This window comes from Melospiza georgiana, chromosome 15 (assembly GCF_028018845.1).
Source record: "Melospiza georgiana isolate bMelGeo1 chromosome 15, bMelGeo1.pri, whole genome shotgun sequence".
In the NCBI taxonomy this organism is placed as follows: domain Eukaryota; kingdom Metazoa; phylum Chordata; class Aves; order Passeriformes; family Passerellidae; genus Melospiza; species Melospiza georgiana.
In genome coordinates, this window is record NC_080444.1 from 16,516,551 (window position 1) to 16,532,908 (window position 16,358).

The 16,358-nt window shown below is 49.6% G+C and overlaps 1 protein-coding gene across 1 annotated transcript in view; it reads left to right on the top strand.

The window, feature by feature from the left end:
- SIL1 (SIL1 nucleotide exchange factor) overlaps positions 1-16,358 on the top strand; it is a 188,570-nt gene that overhangs the window by 45,962 nt on the left and 126,250 nt on the right. Inside the window, exon 4 of the mRNA XM_058034812.1 lies at positions 4,620-4,740. Coding sequence (XP_057890795.1) covers positions 4,620-4,740 — 121 coding nt within the window. The remainder of the gene's footprint in view (positions 1-4,619; positions 4,741-16,358) is intronic.

The following is a 16,358-nucleotide window of genomic DNA, read 5'->3' on the forward strand; positions in this document are numbered from 1 at the left end:
AATTTATCATCTTGTTTTTAGCCTCTGCAAAGCTTGATATTGGTATAGAGCCTGGGAAACGTGCACAGAGCAGAGTAACAGATAGTTGTGATTTGGTTACAAGGCAATAATTTAAGTGGACAGGTTTAGCTGATAACATAAAGCACACGAGAGAAATCGCTTTGGTTTATAAATGTCAGCAGAGCCCCTGTGAGGGAGCTGCTGCCTGGTGCTGCTGCTCCAGCCAATATATTATAAGGAGATATAAACAGATGTCTGAAAAAATCTGGCTGACCAAGATTAAAAGAATGGGGCTATAAATTAAAGTCTTCCTCGGCGTCTCTTTAAGCATCTTTATGGACAGAGTGCATCCAAATGGAGGAGTGCCAGTGCTCAGAGGGACCTCCAGGTGCTTTGGGCAGAGGCAGCACCCAGGGGTGGGGACAGCTTGTGGGGACAGCAGTGTCTGTCAGAGCTGGCATGGGAGACCAAAGCCTGTCCTGGTGCTTCTGCAGCTGATAAAGGGATTAAATCAGGAGCAGGAATAACACCATCCCTGCAGCGTCGCCAAAGGATCAGTGTCTCCTGCCTGGAAAATAAATGCTGTCGCTCTGCTTTGACATTTATTCCCAATAAAGGCCTTGTCATTTGTGCAGTGACAAGGGGTTTATCCTCTGGGAGTACTTTTCCTGTTGGACACTGTCTTTTTGGCTGTGAGGCAGCTGAGTGACTGAGGGGCAGGTGGGTGGCACGTCCCCAGCAGCGGCACTGGGAGCTCTGCTCACACCCTGGGGCTTTCTCCTCATCCATCATCCCAAGGCAATGCAATAACTCCTATTCCAACTGAGAGCAGGTTCAGATTGGATATTAGGGAGGAATTGTTCCTGTGAGGGTGGGCAGGCCCTGGCACAGGGTGCCCAGAGCAGCTGTGGCTGCCCCTGGATCCCTGGCAGTGCCCAAGGCCAGGCTGGACATTGGGACAGTGGGAGGTGTCCCTGCCATGGCAGGGGATGGCACTGGATGAGCTTTAAGGTTCCTTTCCACCCAAGCCATTCTGTGATCTTATTTTTAATTGATTTTAATTTATTTTAGTTGTGGTTAAAAAAATCCCAAGAGTGGGATATTTTTTAATTGGTAAGGGTTCCAAATCAATTGTGGGAGCAGGAATTTGCTGCTTCCCTCTCCACAGCTGGAACCCTTCTGGCAGGTTTGTGGAGGGGATTTCACAGCTATTTCTGCTCACTGGGTAGTTGATTTAGAGCTGGGAAATTAACTAGAATGGAAACTCTTCTTTCCCTTTATGAGGAGCAAGGGATGAGGTCTGGCAGCTGTAGGATTTCCAGCTCTCAGGGAAGAGGGACGATTCAGTAACACATCTATGCAGTGCCTACCTGTGGATACACATATTTTATTTGTCTGAGGTGTTAAGGAGAAAAAATGTTACGAAATGGCTTAAATGAAAGCGTGGTTTTGTATTTTTTTAATTGAGTTTCATTTCCCAAATGCAACTTAATGCAAACAATAAGTAAAAAATTAATTTCTCTCGGGAAAAAGCTATTAACAGAATGGTTCTGTTTTAGCAGCTTGTGAAGCTGTGTAATTGCTTATACATGTATTGCTCCAGTGTGTGCTCCCAGTTGTTGAATAGTATCAAATTACAGGAATCAAAGAGAATCAACTATTTTTAAGGGAAATGTCTAGAAGCTACATACTGAAACATGATTAAAATTCAGTATTTCCAGCTTACTTGTCTAAATCAGCAATTTTAATCACATTATTCAAGCCAACCCCCCCTCAAACACACTTTTGACTTCAAAATACCCCAAACTCAATAAGACAGAAGACCTTCCTTGAGCAGGTGTAACATTTTTAAGTGTCAGTGTCAATCTTTTTGTTGAAAACAGAGATGTTTTTCATGGTTTATTTATTAAAGCAGCGCATTTGTCCTGCTGTGCCATGAACCTGGGCTGCTGTGCTGGGTGGGGAGGGGAAATCTCTGGAGCACCAAGAGCTGTTTAAACACATCAGGGCTGTGAGTTTTGCTCTGGGGTTTGGATGCTCCTGGTTAAATCCCATTTAGTGTGCAAAGCAGGAGCAGGAAGGGTTTGTGCCTTGGCTGATGCAGCCTCAGGGATTTGGCTGTGCTGGGGGTGCAGCTCATGAGCACCAGGCCTGGGTTTGGTTTTGTTTTCTGCTTGCTGATTAGACAGATGAGTAATGCCATGGTTGACTCTCACAATTAAAAGGAAAATGTTCAGAGAAGTTTTATAGTTATGTTTTACCCCCCTTGTGTTGTTATCAGGGGTGCCCTGGGTTTGGGACATTTGGGAGGGTCACTCGTTCCTGTGGCAGCACCTGAGCCCCACTCAAGGTGTCAGGAAGGGATTTCCACCCCTGGGCAGGGAAGGAGGAGTCGATGGACAGAACTTTGAGGGGACTAAAGGGTTAAAAGGTGAAACCTCCATTGTGTGGGTGAGCACATGGTGGGGAAAATCCCCTGCTCCTGCTGCTGTAATATTTTCTCTATTGCATCTGCTGTTGTATTTTTGATAAGGTTTTAATAAACCTCTTAAAGTTTTTGGAAGTGGCTAGCATTTCTCACACTGAGAACAGAAACAGGAGGGCTGGGCCCCCCAGCCCCCCACCCTTCTGGAGCCTTTCCTGTGCTTTCCCTTTGGGTGATTCCCTCGATGGGATTCCATCCACCTCCTTCCCCTCCCTGGCAGGCTGCTGTGGCTGGATGCAGCTGGAGCTGTGCTGTGCTCCCTGTCAGGGGCCATTCCCGGCTGTGTGACAGCCCAGAGCTGCCACAGCCACTGCTGGGGCTGTGACCTGGCCTGCCCAGCGCTGGTGGCACGGTCAGGAACGCTTTGGGCTTTGGGGGCAGCCAGCCGGGCCCTGGCTGTGTCTGCGGAGGAGGGGATCGTCCTCCCGCCTCCCGTTCAGCCCGCGATGGCATTTCATCCTTCAGAGCCTGGCCTGGAAGGGACCTCACAGCTCACCTTGTTCCACCTCCCTGCCGTGGGCAAGGACGTCTCCCACTAGAGCAGGTCAGCATTGGCTGTGTTTTCCTTGCTGGCAGAGCCCTGTCCTGGTGTTGCCCGAGCCAGGGACAGGAGATGTGATGTTGGCCTTTTCATGGAGATCCTACAAACTCCTTTCTGACCAGCACTCCACCGCCAGCAAGGGGCACACATTGGTGAGGGCACCGAATTCCTGCAGAGCCCGATTTCTCAGCGTGGGAGGATGCTCCCATAGATAGACAGAGATTAAAGGTCCTGTGTATCACAAATTTAAGGAGCAGGAGAAGGTTGGGATCTGTCCATGGAAAGCATTCCAAGTGTGGAGGAGGAACATGTAGCCTATCCTCCCCTAAAACAGGGAGATAATCACACCTGTCCTCTCACATATGCAACCAATGCAGCTTCCAGTGGACAGGACTGAGGGAGAGAAAGAGAGTCTACCAGAAATGCAAACCTTGTTTTAATAGGAAATCCTCCAAGATGGATTTTCCTGCATTTTCTAAATGCATTTATGCCTATTGGATGACTACAGGCTTTGAAATGTTTCTGTCTGAATTGTGACAAACATCCCAGTCTTACACAGGAGGGACCAGGTCCTTTGATCAGGGAAATGTCTCTTTGGTCTTGGACAGGGAGGGATCAATCCAGTTGTTCCCAAGACCAGAGCTTTTTGTCTGTGAGTACATGCATTTATTCTACAAAATAATTACCCTTGCCTTCACTTCCCTTTGGTAGGAGATGCTCCCTGTCTCCTGCAAGCTGTTACTCTATCCCAGGTATCTTTTTAGGTAAAAGGAAGAGAGAAAGGAAAGGTTGAATAAGAAATCCTCCTCAGAAGGGGGAAGATGAGCAGCTTTGGTCTGTCTGTCCATCTGTGAGCAGCTCTGTGGCTGTTCACCTGCGTCCTTGCTGTCCTGGGCAGGCAGAATTCCTGCATTAGGAGAAGAAGAAATGCCATCAAGAGGTAGCAACAAAATATTGCCTCCCCTTGACCCCAGTGTTGGGCTGGCCATTGAGATGTGTTTGTGGTGAAAACCACTCTGAATTTCCTATCTTTTCTGCATTTAAAACTGAAGCTTAATGTATTCTGTGTATTTTTGTTGGCAGATAGTAGTGATCATAAATTCCTTTTAATACAGTATTTCTACACCAGCACAGCCTTGATGTGCAGCGTACCTGGCTGTACTCTGCGGGATGCTTTGATTTCCCTTTGGCAGCTGCATTTTATTCTGTCTGCCCCAATCAGACACAATTCCCCTTTCTCCATGTAGCCTCCAAATCCACTCCTGGTGTGGAGTTTTAGTGCTCTGCTAGGACCTGGGCTAGAAGGGAGGGAATCAGTGTCTGCTGGGCTCAGGGTTCCACCTCCACTGTGGATCAGAGCCAGCCTGGCAGCGGAGGGACACCTTGGGTGGCTCAGGGTGGCAATTCTGGGAGGGAAAAGCAGCACTTCAGGGGTGCTGCTGCATGGGAGGAGGTCAGTGGTAGATATCCCACTCCTCACTGTATGGCATGGGGAGGAGCTGCTCCCAAGGAGGAGCATGTGTCTCCAGTTCCCAGTTCCTCCCCAAGCTGGAGCAGTGCAGTGCTCTGAAATAACGTGACCTTTGCTTGCAGGTCAGGCTGTTCCTGCCGGGTCACACGTGCGGCTGAACCTGCAGACAGGAGAGAGAGAAGCCAAACTCCCGGACAGAGAATATGGGGAAGGTGACACGAGAGAAGAGAGAAGAAGAAAAAGGTACAGATATACAAGGCTTTGGGTTGGGTGGGCTGTGGGATTCATGCCTTTTATTAGAGGCCAGGTTCCCTGGTACACACAATTCCTGCATCTTCCAGAGACTTCATTGCTGGGTGAGGAGCTCAGCAGTGCTGAAAGCAGAAGCCTGTCCTTTGTGTTCCATTTGGGATGGCAGTGGAAGTGCCCTGAGTGCACTTTCAGAGCACTTTATGGCTTCTCATGCCACGACATCAAAAGAGCTTCCACACAGCCTGTGGAGTTCTGGCAGAGTCTTTGGGTTGTCCTTGATGTGTAGTGTTTGGGGTGTGATGGTTCTCTCTCTGCTTTTTCGGCCGAGCTACTTCCTGGGCGTTGTCTTTTGGAATTTATCTGCTGCAATCTCAAAACCTTTCTCCTGTACCACTGTGATGACATCTTGTACTGCAACATCCAAAATTATTTGATCTTCTGCTCAAACTAAGGTAGCCTTAGCTAGGCTGGCATCATGGTGTAAGGATATCCTAATGGTAGATGCCTCGGCCATTTGTGCAATGTAGGTTTTGGGGAAAGTGACATGAGGGATGAGAGAAAGAGGAAAAAGTAGGGACATGCAGGTCATTGGGTTGGATGGCCTTTGGAATTCATGGCATTTATTGGAGTCTGGAATCTCTGGTGCACATAATTCCTGCCTCTTCCTTAGATTTCATTGCTGGGTGAGGAGCTCAGCAATGCTGAAAGCAGAGGCCTGTCTTTGTGTTCCCATTGGGATGGCAGTGGAAGTGCCCTGAGTGCACATTCAGAGGCACCTTCATGGCTTCTCATGCCACGACACCAAAACTGAATGTGCAAGGTGGCTTCCTTGAACGACATTTAGTCCTTTGAAATATGTGCAGGCAGTGGTCTGAAAGTGCTTTCTGAGCTTGCTCCTTGGGATTAGCTGTGAGGGGCAGAGGGCTGGCCTGAGCCCGGTGCTGTGTCCCACTGGGAGCAGCCGCACAGGCTCACGTGCAGAGCAGGCCCTCCCAGAGGCCCTGGAGATCTCACCTGCCCTGCAGCCACCTTTGTCAAGGTGGGTAAACATCAGCTGGTGCTGACTTTCCCCTTGGACCCCTTGGTTTAGTCACTATGGGGAATTTCTTTCCTGAATCCCGTGGGATTTGCCCCTGGCAGCTGTGATGGGGATGCTTGGGTAGTGTGGGGCTTTGGGGGCAGCTGGCCGGGCAGGGGCTGAGCTCGGGGCCCTGTTGGGCCCATGGCCCCCAGCAGCAGCACAGCAGCAGCAGCCCCAGGGCGCAAAGCCCCGTGCCCCCTGCCCAGCACAGGCTGCCCTGTCCCTGCAGCTGTCACCCGAGTGGGGCCCAGGGCCCGGTGGCCGCTGGCAGCAGCAGGAATGCGGGCAGGGTGAGGATGCCCTGGCCTGGCTTTTGTCTCTGGAAAAATGCAGGCTCAGGGCAGTGCAGAGCAGGCTGGGAAGCAGAGCCCAGGGCCTTTGGAGGCTGCAAGGCTTAAAGATCAGCCCCTGCAGCAGCCCAGATGCAGGTGGCCGAGTTGCCAAGGCTGTGGGGGCCTTGAGAGCGTGCAGGTGGATTTTGCATGGCTGTGGCCTGCTGGCAGCTCTGGGCCCAGGAGTGCCTGTGTCTGCAGCAGGAAGGGTGGCTGAAGGTTTGCTGGCTGCTTTGGTGGCATGGCTGCAGGGCCCAGTGCTGTGAGAGCCCCCTGTGTGGGAGCTGGTGAGAGCTGAGCCCTTGGGGACAGCGCTGTGCCCCAGGGCAGGAAGAGCAGCAGTGCCCAGGGCCAGGAGTGGTGTCAGTGGGAGCCCCTGTGCACAGGGACCCCCAGCCCCGGGGTGGCTGTGCCAGCACGCTGAGAGACCTCCAACCCCGGGAACGTGGAACAAGTGGAACGCACAAGTGCCCAAAGGGTGCCTCTGCCCAAAGGAACGGCCAAGAGAAGTCAGGTTTTAAAAAGAAACGTGATTTATTTGCCAAAGATCGGCAAATCTAGGATTTACAGAACATGTTTCGTTATAACAATCATTATAACAACATCAACAGTAATGTCCAGGACATATTTACATGGGATCCGAGGGGGTAACAATCTTCAAAACGTATTTACAGGGAACTTCAAACGTTGTCAACATATTTACAGGAATCTTTAAAACTTTCAAACATATTTACAAAGTCGTGGCATCTGTGCCATCCTGTGCATGAGTCCTGTAAGAAAGGAAGCAGCAGAGCTGGAGTCAGCTGGCAGCACTGGGCCCAGCAGGGCTGGGAGCTGGGCCCCAGGGGCTGGGCCGGGGCTGGCAGGGCTGGCGTGGCCCCAGGCAAGCGCAGGGCAGGCCGGGGCTGGTGCTTGTGGCAGCACAATCCAGGCCCCCTGCGGGCACCGTGTCCCTGAGCGGGGCCATCCAGCCCAGCCCCAGCCTGGCGTCAGGGGACCCAGTGTGTGTGTGGGCAGGGCGTGGGAAGCATCTGCCTGTCTTACCTGTGGGGCACCATCTTCATCCAAGGACCATGGGCTCCTCCTCATCATTGTCATCAACTTCCATGTGCTCGATATTGTCCTCCGCATCCACTTCCATCTCCTCGATGGTCTCCTCCTCGTCTACTTCCATGTCCTCAACAGGGGAGGACATGGAAGTAGATGAGGAGTCCACCTCCATCATCTCTTCCTCATCCAGCCCATGGTCCACATCCATCGCCTCCACGGTGTCTCTGTCAGTCTGCAAGGGGCAGCACAATCTCCCAGTGGGCTTCCTGTCCCACACCATCCATTCCCACATGGCTGCAGCCTGCCCAAGCCGGGTGCCCCCTGCCTGGCATGGCACTGTACCTCCATTGGCACAGCTGTGCACATCCTGCAGGATTGGCGCTCCAGAGCCGGCAGCAGGAAAAGCCCAGGCAGCAGCAGCAGCTCAGCGCTGAGGGTCAGAGCCCAGGGTGAGCAGCAACTGACCCTTGGCAGCCGTTGCAGTGTCTGCTGTGCTGGTTTCCAGGTCCTGGACGTTCCACCTGGAACCCTCTGGGAGCTGTGATGTCACTGAAGATTCAGGGCCCCACCGCCGTGGGAGATGGGGATGGCAGAATGATCCAATCCTTGAATGGTTTGGCTTGGAAGGGACCCTCAAGATGATGTGGTTCCAAGCTGAGCAAGCTCCCAGCAGAGCAGGTGGATGCGGCCCCTGTCCCACCTGGCCTTGGATGTTGCTGGGGATGGGGCATCCACAGCCTCTCTGCACAGGTCCCTGTGTCAGGGATAAGCCCCCTGAGAGTAAAGAACTTCTTCCCATCATCAAATCTCTTCTGCCTGTTACAATTTGATCGCATTCCTCCACGTCCTGTCACTACAGTTCCTGTCCAAGAGTGCTCTCCCACTTCCCTGGGTCAGGCTGTTCCTGCAGGGTCACACGTGTAGCTGAACCTGCAGAGAGGAGAGAGAGAAGCCAAGTACCCAGTCAGAAAAAGTGGGGAAAGTGGCATGAGGACTGAGAGAAGGAGCATAAAGAAGAGACATGCAGGGCTTTGCGTTGGGTGTGCTTTGGGATTCATGCCTTTTATTAGAGGCCAGGTTCCCTTGTGCACTCAGTTCCTGTGTTTCAGCCTGTCCACAGCCAGCCTCTTTGAGTGACCTGCATACCCCGAGCTGGGAGCATGCTTGCTTAAACTGCTGGTGAACGAGGTGAGAGAGGGATCTTTGTGTGGATCTGCAAACACTTCAGTGGATTACACTGAAGAGGGCCCAGGAAGGGAGACAAAATGGGGCTGCACACACAGCGGGAAAATGACGGGGAGAAATCGGAGTGGCATTGCAGTAAGCCAGGTCCAAAATGGTATAAGAAAGGGGAGAACTCGAGTGAGTACACATAAGAAAAATACTGCAGTTGCACTTGGTGATAGCAACAAAACGTGCTGCATCACCATGAGCCTGGAAATGCCCATGGGCGAGACCATTGCATTCAGAGCGATGTCTCTCTTTTACCTTGGTCACTTTGCCCAGAGGTATTACAGCTCCAATGGTCGGCCTCTGGGCCCCAGAACTTCCCCTTTTTGTTGTCTATAAGGAAGGCTTCAGCCATAGACTTTTGCAGATATTTAGCATAATGGATAAAATAACCCACACAATGAATACAATAAACCAAGTCCACAAAACAGTCTTAACTAAACAAGAAAGTCAGCCTTTTATCCCCCAGTGTTTGAAAAGTCCAGTGAACCAGTCATAGTTGCCTTCCATCTGGATCTTCTTTCCTTGATTTTTAGCAGCCGGATGCCCTGATATACTGACTCCCTATGTGACAGCAGGTTGAAAAAACACATTCCTTGTAGTGCCTGACAGCCATGGCCGTGGACAAGAAATTGTGGCTTGTCTGTGGAAGCAGCCAGCTGAAGGCATGCGGCTCAGTGAGGAGCATCCAGTTCTCTATGTCAGCATCAACCAACGGCGGCATCCTCTGACTTGGGCTAATTTAGTATCTGGAGGCTTGGTTGGGCTAAAAGTAAACAGATAAAGTGAGTAGAAGATGAAACGTAAGTTCAGGTCCCACTAAACTTTCTCTTCTGTAAGCCAAGAGTGTGATAACTGCTTATTAGAAGAATCTTATATCAATGCTAAAATATAGCTTTAACAAATGTTACTTCATATATCCTGGTTAGAGGTGTCTGAGCTATCTTGGTCTTGGTGTGTGTCGTCAACGCTGCTTAGGAGATCTTCTTCTGTCCTTGTTGTTCTTTCCCAGGCTGCTGCTGTCTCATTAGGCTTCCATTCTGTTCTTCTGATGGTGGCTCTGGTGTTTGCCTCACTATTCCCAGAAACAGTTTTAGTGTATTTTGCTGGGATCCATCTTTGGAGTGTTGCTGTGGAGACAAGGGCATCTTCTCTTCCCCAAGTAATTAATGGAAAAGGGCCCATAATTTGTTTAGATTCAGGGTCTTAGCTCAACAGAGGTGGCTGGTCTTTTAATTGGGCTGCAGTTGAATTAGTAAAATGCCTGATGACTGGGGGATTTGGCTCCATAAATGGGTTGTTCAAAAAGCTGAGTACGTAAAAGGCCTTGGCCAGTCTGACAACGGAAGATAATATCTGGATTACCCCTCTCAATTGATCAAGGATCCTTTTGATGGATCAGTGGGTCCTCTCAGCTATGGACTGTCCTGTGGTGGAGTGTGGTATGCCTGTGACATGTTTTATACCCCAGTGGTCAGAAACTTGTTGGAATCAGTGTGAGGTATAAGCAAGAGCATTATCAGTTTTAATTTCCTGTGGAATTGTTAAGGTGGAAAAAACAAGAAAGTAATGTTTTATAGCACCTTCTGATTTTTCTCCAGCATGGACAGAGGCAAAAATCACACTGGTAAAGGCATCGATTGAGACGTGGATGTACTTTAGTCTGTCCAAAGGAGCTTAGTGTGTGATGTCTGATTGCCAGATGTGGAGACTCTCTAGTCCTCTTGGATTGACTGCGGCTCTGAGAGAAACAAGGCCATGTTCCTGACAATTTGGACAGGTGGCTACAAGGGATCTTGACGGGTCTCGGTTAATTTTGAACATCCTGTGCAGCACAGAAATGGTTTGATGATAGAATTGGTGGCTGATCTATGCCTGTTTTAAAACTGTTTAAGGCATATTGCAGTGGTTCAGATGTTTGAAGTAGGCAATTGAGGTGCTCTGGAGTGAGAACTAAGTATATATTCACAAGGTCTGTTCCTGCAAGGGAGCCCTGATGTTTTCTAGCTTTCCTGATTAGTTGTGTAATAACTTTCTGTTGGGTTGTTGTCATTTTAGTAGGTGTGTGTGCTCTGAAGACACATTCAATTTGTATTTGGGGATCTGAGATAGTTGAGTCCCACTGAAACAATAATGTATGGAATTTTGGACTTCCACCAAGGATTGCCAGAGAGAAAGGAAAATTAGGGTGGTATCTGTGTGCCTGTTTGGTTTGAATCACCCAGGAGACCTTTTGTACAGCTGCTTCTGCCTCCGGTGTCAGTGATTGCGGGAATCGAGTCCTTCACTGCCTTTGAGGAGCAGGAGCAGTGGCACGAGATCTTCTGTGATGATTCCCAGCAGTGAGCATACCCAACTGATGCTTCCACAGAGATGGTGGAATTCATGCAGAGTCTTTGGGTTGCCCTTGATGTGCAGTGTTTAGCCTGTGATGATTTTCCCTCTACTTTTTAGGCTGAGCTCCTTCCAGGGGTCTGTCTTTTGGACTTTATCTGCTGCAATTTCAAAACCTTTCTGCTGTACCACAGTGATGACATCCTGTACTGCAAAGTGCAAAATGATCAGAGCTTCTGCACAAACTAATATATGGTCCATGTAATGAAAAATGATAGCATTAGGACATCTTGTCCGGCTTTGTGAAAGAATTTGGGCTGCCAGGCATTGACAAGTAGTTGGGTTCTTCTTCATTCCCTTGAGGCAATACAGTCCACTGGCACCTCTGTTAAGGTGCTTGTCGATTTGGGGACGGAAAAAGCAAACAAGGGGCTTTCATTGGGGTGCAAGGAGAAGTCAAAAAAGCAGTCATTTAGATGTATGACAAGTATCTACCAGTGTCGGGGTATCATGGAGGCTCAAGGCAGGCTGGACTGGAGGGCAGCCATGTCCTCAATGACCTCGTTGATTTTCCTGAGGTCCTGCAGCAGCCAACTCTTGTCTTTTTCATATGATAATGGCAGGCACATTGCAGGGGCTAGTAGATGGTACAATGTGGCCCACAGACAGCTGCTCCTGCACTTGGGACAGTGCAGGGCATTTAACTTTCTGCCTAAGAGGGGCCACTGATCCACCCATATGGGGTCGTTGATCTTAGAGGTTGACTGAAGTGTGGTGCGCTGCTCTGTGGCCCCGTCTAGAAATCCTGCGGTGTAGATAGGATCTCTAGCCCTGTCCCCCATTGGGACAGGAGGTCTTCTCAAATTGTTATTGGTGCCTGGGTGATGAATGATCTTAGTGTAGCAACTGTGCCCTCAGGACCTTCCATGCAGATGGTACCTTGACTCCAGAAGCTGGTAATGGCTCTCGCAATGGCTAAAATTACCCCAGCATCTGGAATCAGGGGCCATTCTTTTAGCCAATCAGAGAGGGAAATTATGCTGATGTCAGCTCCTGTATCTAATAGTCCTGAAAGACATCTCTTTCTCCCTTTACATGACAAAGCACACTTTGGAATGGGTCTGTTTCTGCCTGTTGTCTGTGCCCACATCACCATTGGATCAGTTGGTGTGGTGATCATTTCCAGCAGGAGGTAGGCTCTGGCTATAACTGTTCCTTTTGGAATGAAAAGTGGAGGGTCTAAGTATAGAGCCTGGACAGTTATCTCCTGCAAATAGGTCAAGGCGAGTACCTCAGGTAGTAGAGTGAGTGTCTGCATCCCTTCCCTGGTGTTAGTTTAAATCAAAATGTCTCTGTCAGGCCTGTATTTGCCTGTGGGAATATGGTGAACATAAATATCATGGAGTGGAATTTAAAAGGCGCTTACCAGCTGCCTTTAGGTTCCAGGGCAGAGCTGTCTTCTGTCGAGTTTTGTGCAGCGATCGAGCTGTCCCGCTGGATCTGAGAAGGTCGCTGTGCTGGTTCTCCACGATGTTGGAGAGAGTAGGGCAGAATGGCCTCGCATTTGGTGTCATTGCGCAGGGCCTTTCTGTGTCTGTGTGGGGTTTCCCGCAGGCCACAAGTTTTGCTGGTGTTGGAAAGCGTGTGGACGAGGCGGGCAGTGAGGACAGTGGCTGTGACACCTAGACGGTGCCTGGTAATAGCCTGTATTTTTACAATTCTATTGAAAATGCCCCATCTCCCTACACATAAAGCCAGGTTGTTTTTCATGTGTATGTCAGGGAATAACCAGGGAGGCTACTAGCACCTCTACTACACCCTGATTAGCCGCCATAGCTAGGCAGCATCACGGTGTAAGGATACTGTACGTGTGCATGCCTCGACCATTTGTGCAATGGTAGGCTTTTGGCTAAGGGGTAGAGAAGGTAAAATGTCTTTACAGGTGTTGTTAGCATTTGTTTCAGCAAGTTTAGTAAGGAGTACCTTCCTGGCTTTTGGATGTTCAATTTTCTTCTCTATTGCTTGTGTAAGGTGGTCAATAAATTTTAGAAAGGATTGCCCAGGTCCCTGGAGAATGTCTGTGAAATCTAGAGAAGGTGATTCTCCACTGGGTGTCTACATGAGAGCTGTCTTTGCAGCAGTTTATTCTCTTCACCAGAGCTCAGGGAAGGTCTATTGAATGAGGTTTAGTGAAATCTTCCTCCCTAGATGGACTAGTGTTAGGTGTGCCTGCCTGTCTTCTCTAGCGTAGTCTTTTAATAGCTGTTGTATTAGTTTTTCCCCCATTCCTTCCCACAGAATCAATTCAGTGGGAGAAAGTAGGATGTGCATAAAATGGTGCAGATTGTGAGGTACCATAACATGTGCAGTACAGATGGCATTTAACAAATGATTCAAATATTGTGACCCCCTCCCATGGTGTTTCGCTGCTTTATAAAGATCTTTCATCTCCCTTGTGTGACAGCTTCCCATCAGGGGTTAGCCCTGGTGCAGTACCCCCTCTGGTACTGCACCAGTGCTGCTTGTATTTTAGCTACCAATTCCCAGTCCCCCTCTTCAGCCAGGAGCTTCTCCATCCTCTGCCAAGAATCCTCAGGCTCATCCTCTAGGTGGGATGAACCTTCCCTCTCCTCTCCAGAAGAGGGAACTTGTTCTTTGGCAGAGGAGCGGGGCCTTGGGGTGACTGGCCAGGCCCGGTGGTGTGGGCCTCTGGTAGCCAAGATGGCGGCCTTCCGGTTACCGCCCCTCACACTTCCAGCTCTGACAGTGTGGGATCCGCAACATGGCTGAGTTGGAGGGGGTAGGGCAGCGGGAGTAGGCAAGGAAGCGCTGGATCCCAATGCAGGGGTGGTTCCTGACGCAGAGCTGGGACCCACACAGGGGGAGGACACGATAAAACAGCCGGGGGTGTGAGGGAGTTTGACATTGACAACCCCCTCCAGAGGAGGGACTCCATTTTGTGAGCTACCTGAGGGGGATCCAGGGAGGAGAGGTACTGGAGAATGGGTTAGTGTAGAATCCAGGCCTGTGTGATCAGTACAGACCAGGGCAGGGGGTAGAGAAAGAGGGGAGATGTCAGACAGCAGGTGGCTTGTCTGTGCTTTACCGCAGTTTTGTCTCTCATCCTAATGGTGTCGGTGGGTTCAGGAATGCCAGGAGCAGAACAGAAAGTCTGGGTTGAATATTAGAACTTTGAACCCTTGAGAAAACTCTATAAACCATATGAAAAATTGGGTAAAATGTTGCGACTCTTATCACTCCCTGAGTTTACAAAAGATAGAGTCTTTCCCTAACTGAGTCCCAAAATGCTACACGACGAAAAGAATCAACAGACATGTCTGTGAACTCCTTAAAAAGCCAATGAACAAAAGGCTTCCAACTTCCTTTAGTAAAAGTCTTCTACTCTGAAAGGAGAGCCTCCCTAACTGGAAGATATATATCCCTCTAAGGATTGGATAATTTGTTACCCAGAGCTGCCCCTGATGTAAAGGGTGGCCCACCCAGAGGACTGAAGTATCTCCCAAGGATCCTGCACTGCAGGCGGCTGTCTCCCCATTGATTTCTCTGGTGGCGCTGGATGCAGAGGTTTCAAAATGTCCCCTGGGCTTCGGCAGCTGAGCCAGCCCTCATCCCTCATACTGCAGGAGGGTGCTGACACTGCATTTAGCAAGCCTTGATAAAACTGATAAAACATTGTATTTTGAGGGCGGCATCACTTTACTTTAATTTTTCATTTTTGTCTTGAGGTACTATAGTTCCAGTAAATAGGCCCCTGGGCCTGCACAACCCTGCGTCCTCCTGAGATATCATTGCAAGTAAGGAGCTCAGCAGTGCTGAAAGCAGAGGCCTGTTCTTTGTGTTCCTATTGGAAAAAAAGGCTCTCAATATTACCAGTAAGATTGTGCCTGGGCCAGTCTGACCCTCGCTGCTGGGCCAAAGGCAGCAACTGCGGTGTATCACCGCAGAGATACCTTAGCTTGCTGGTGGTTGCAGCTGGGCACTGAACAAGTCCAGGCTTGTTAGGACCCCGTTTACCTCAAGAGGATAGCTTCAGGCGATGGTGAAGAGAAAAAGGAGATGGATTCTGCTGGAGGGTTTAATGTCCAGAGGTTTATTCCATGGTTACAGAGGTCTGAACGTGAGGACCTGCTCCAACAGAACCGAGACCGCATGGTCTCATGGCCTTTTTAAGCTCAGGGACAGGGGGAGGGGAGGCACAGGCGAGCCACCAACCAGGTGAGAGGGGCAGGGTCTCAGGGGAAGATGACACCCAGACAGGCCAATGACCCTTGGGCCTGAGTGGCATCCTTTGAACTTGACCAACCACACAACGCCTTGCTGGAATGTTAAGTCTGAGTGACAGGACTCACTCAGCATGGGGGTAAGGGGGAAGGGAGAGAGTATAGGCACACCTGGGGGAATGACCTGGAAGGCCAAAATGGGACATTACAGCACACCACAACATCTCCCCCTAGTTTTGTTTAAAAAGAAGAGGACTGTGTTTGTGGTGCAGAATGATTGCTAAACCATGGTTGGTAAATCAGTTCTTCCTCTACAGGAGGGTCAGTGTTTTCCACTGAGGCTTCCAGGTCATCCATTGGAGCACTGAGGGCTTCCAAATGGTAGACTTCAGGAGGGGGAGATGGGCTTGAAATTAACTTGAGGACCATGCGTTTGAGTAGTCCAAAAAACAATGCTAAAAACTACAATAACTATAACTACAATAAACAGCACTAAAAACACAGTTTTCAGAATAGATCCCAACCAGCCCGAGAGTCCCCAGCCTTTGAACAGTCCATTCAGCCAGTTGTCAGTTTCTCTGTTGATGTCTGAGAGCCGTTGTCAAGGTAGTCCATATGTGGTTTGGGCTGAGGGACTATGCAGGAGATCGCAGGTGGGATGATCACGAGTAGGACGAGAAGCAGGCTCGGTCTCATGGTGTCTCGAGGCTACACACGAACAGTGGGATCTAAACTGGTACAAAAACTTGAAACAAACATATATTATAAACTATTCCAGATAGGAGGTTTAAATGGAATTTCCTCCAGAGAACGCATGCGGCGTTTTCTTCTCCAGGCAGCGTGAGCAACCTGGGGTGCTTCTGTAGATTTCTCTGAGACCTTGGGAACATAGGGCTTTACCCATTTGGAAGGAACCCACCTTAAACCAGAGGGGGTGGACACACAGGCATATCCACGTCCCCAAGTAACCAATTTGTAGGGTCCCACCATTTTCCAAGTCTGAGGGTCCTTTACTTTTTCGAGTGTTTCTGCAGGAATTGCAGTAGCTTGGATTGAGGGAGAAGACCATTGGCCCTCACCACAGAGGTGCTCAATGGTGATAGGGTTACCACTGTTGTCTTTGGCTGTGTTTGGATCAGCATGCAAGCCTGGGAGAGCATCTTTTAGCATTTGTTTCCATGCTATTTCCCATAATTTAAATTCCGTGGAGGTCATTAGACAGGAAAAAAGCTGTTTTAAATCATGTGGAATCACTACAGTCCTACTCAATTCAGAATTTAAAAGGCCATGGAAATATGGACTGTGTGGACCATATTCTTTATGAGACTTACAGATCTCTTT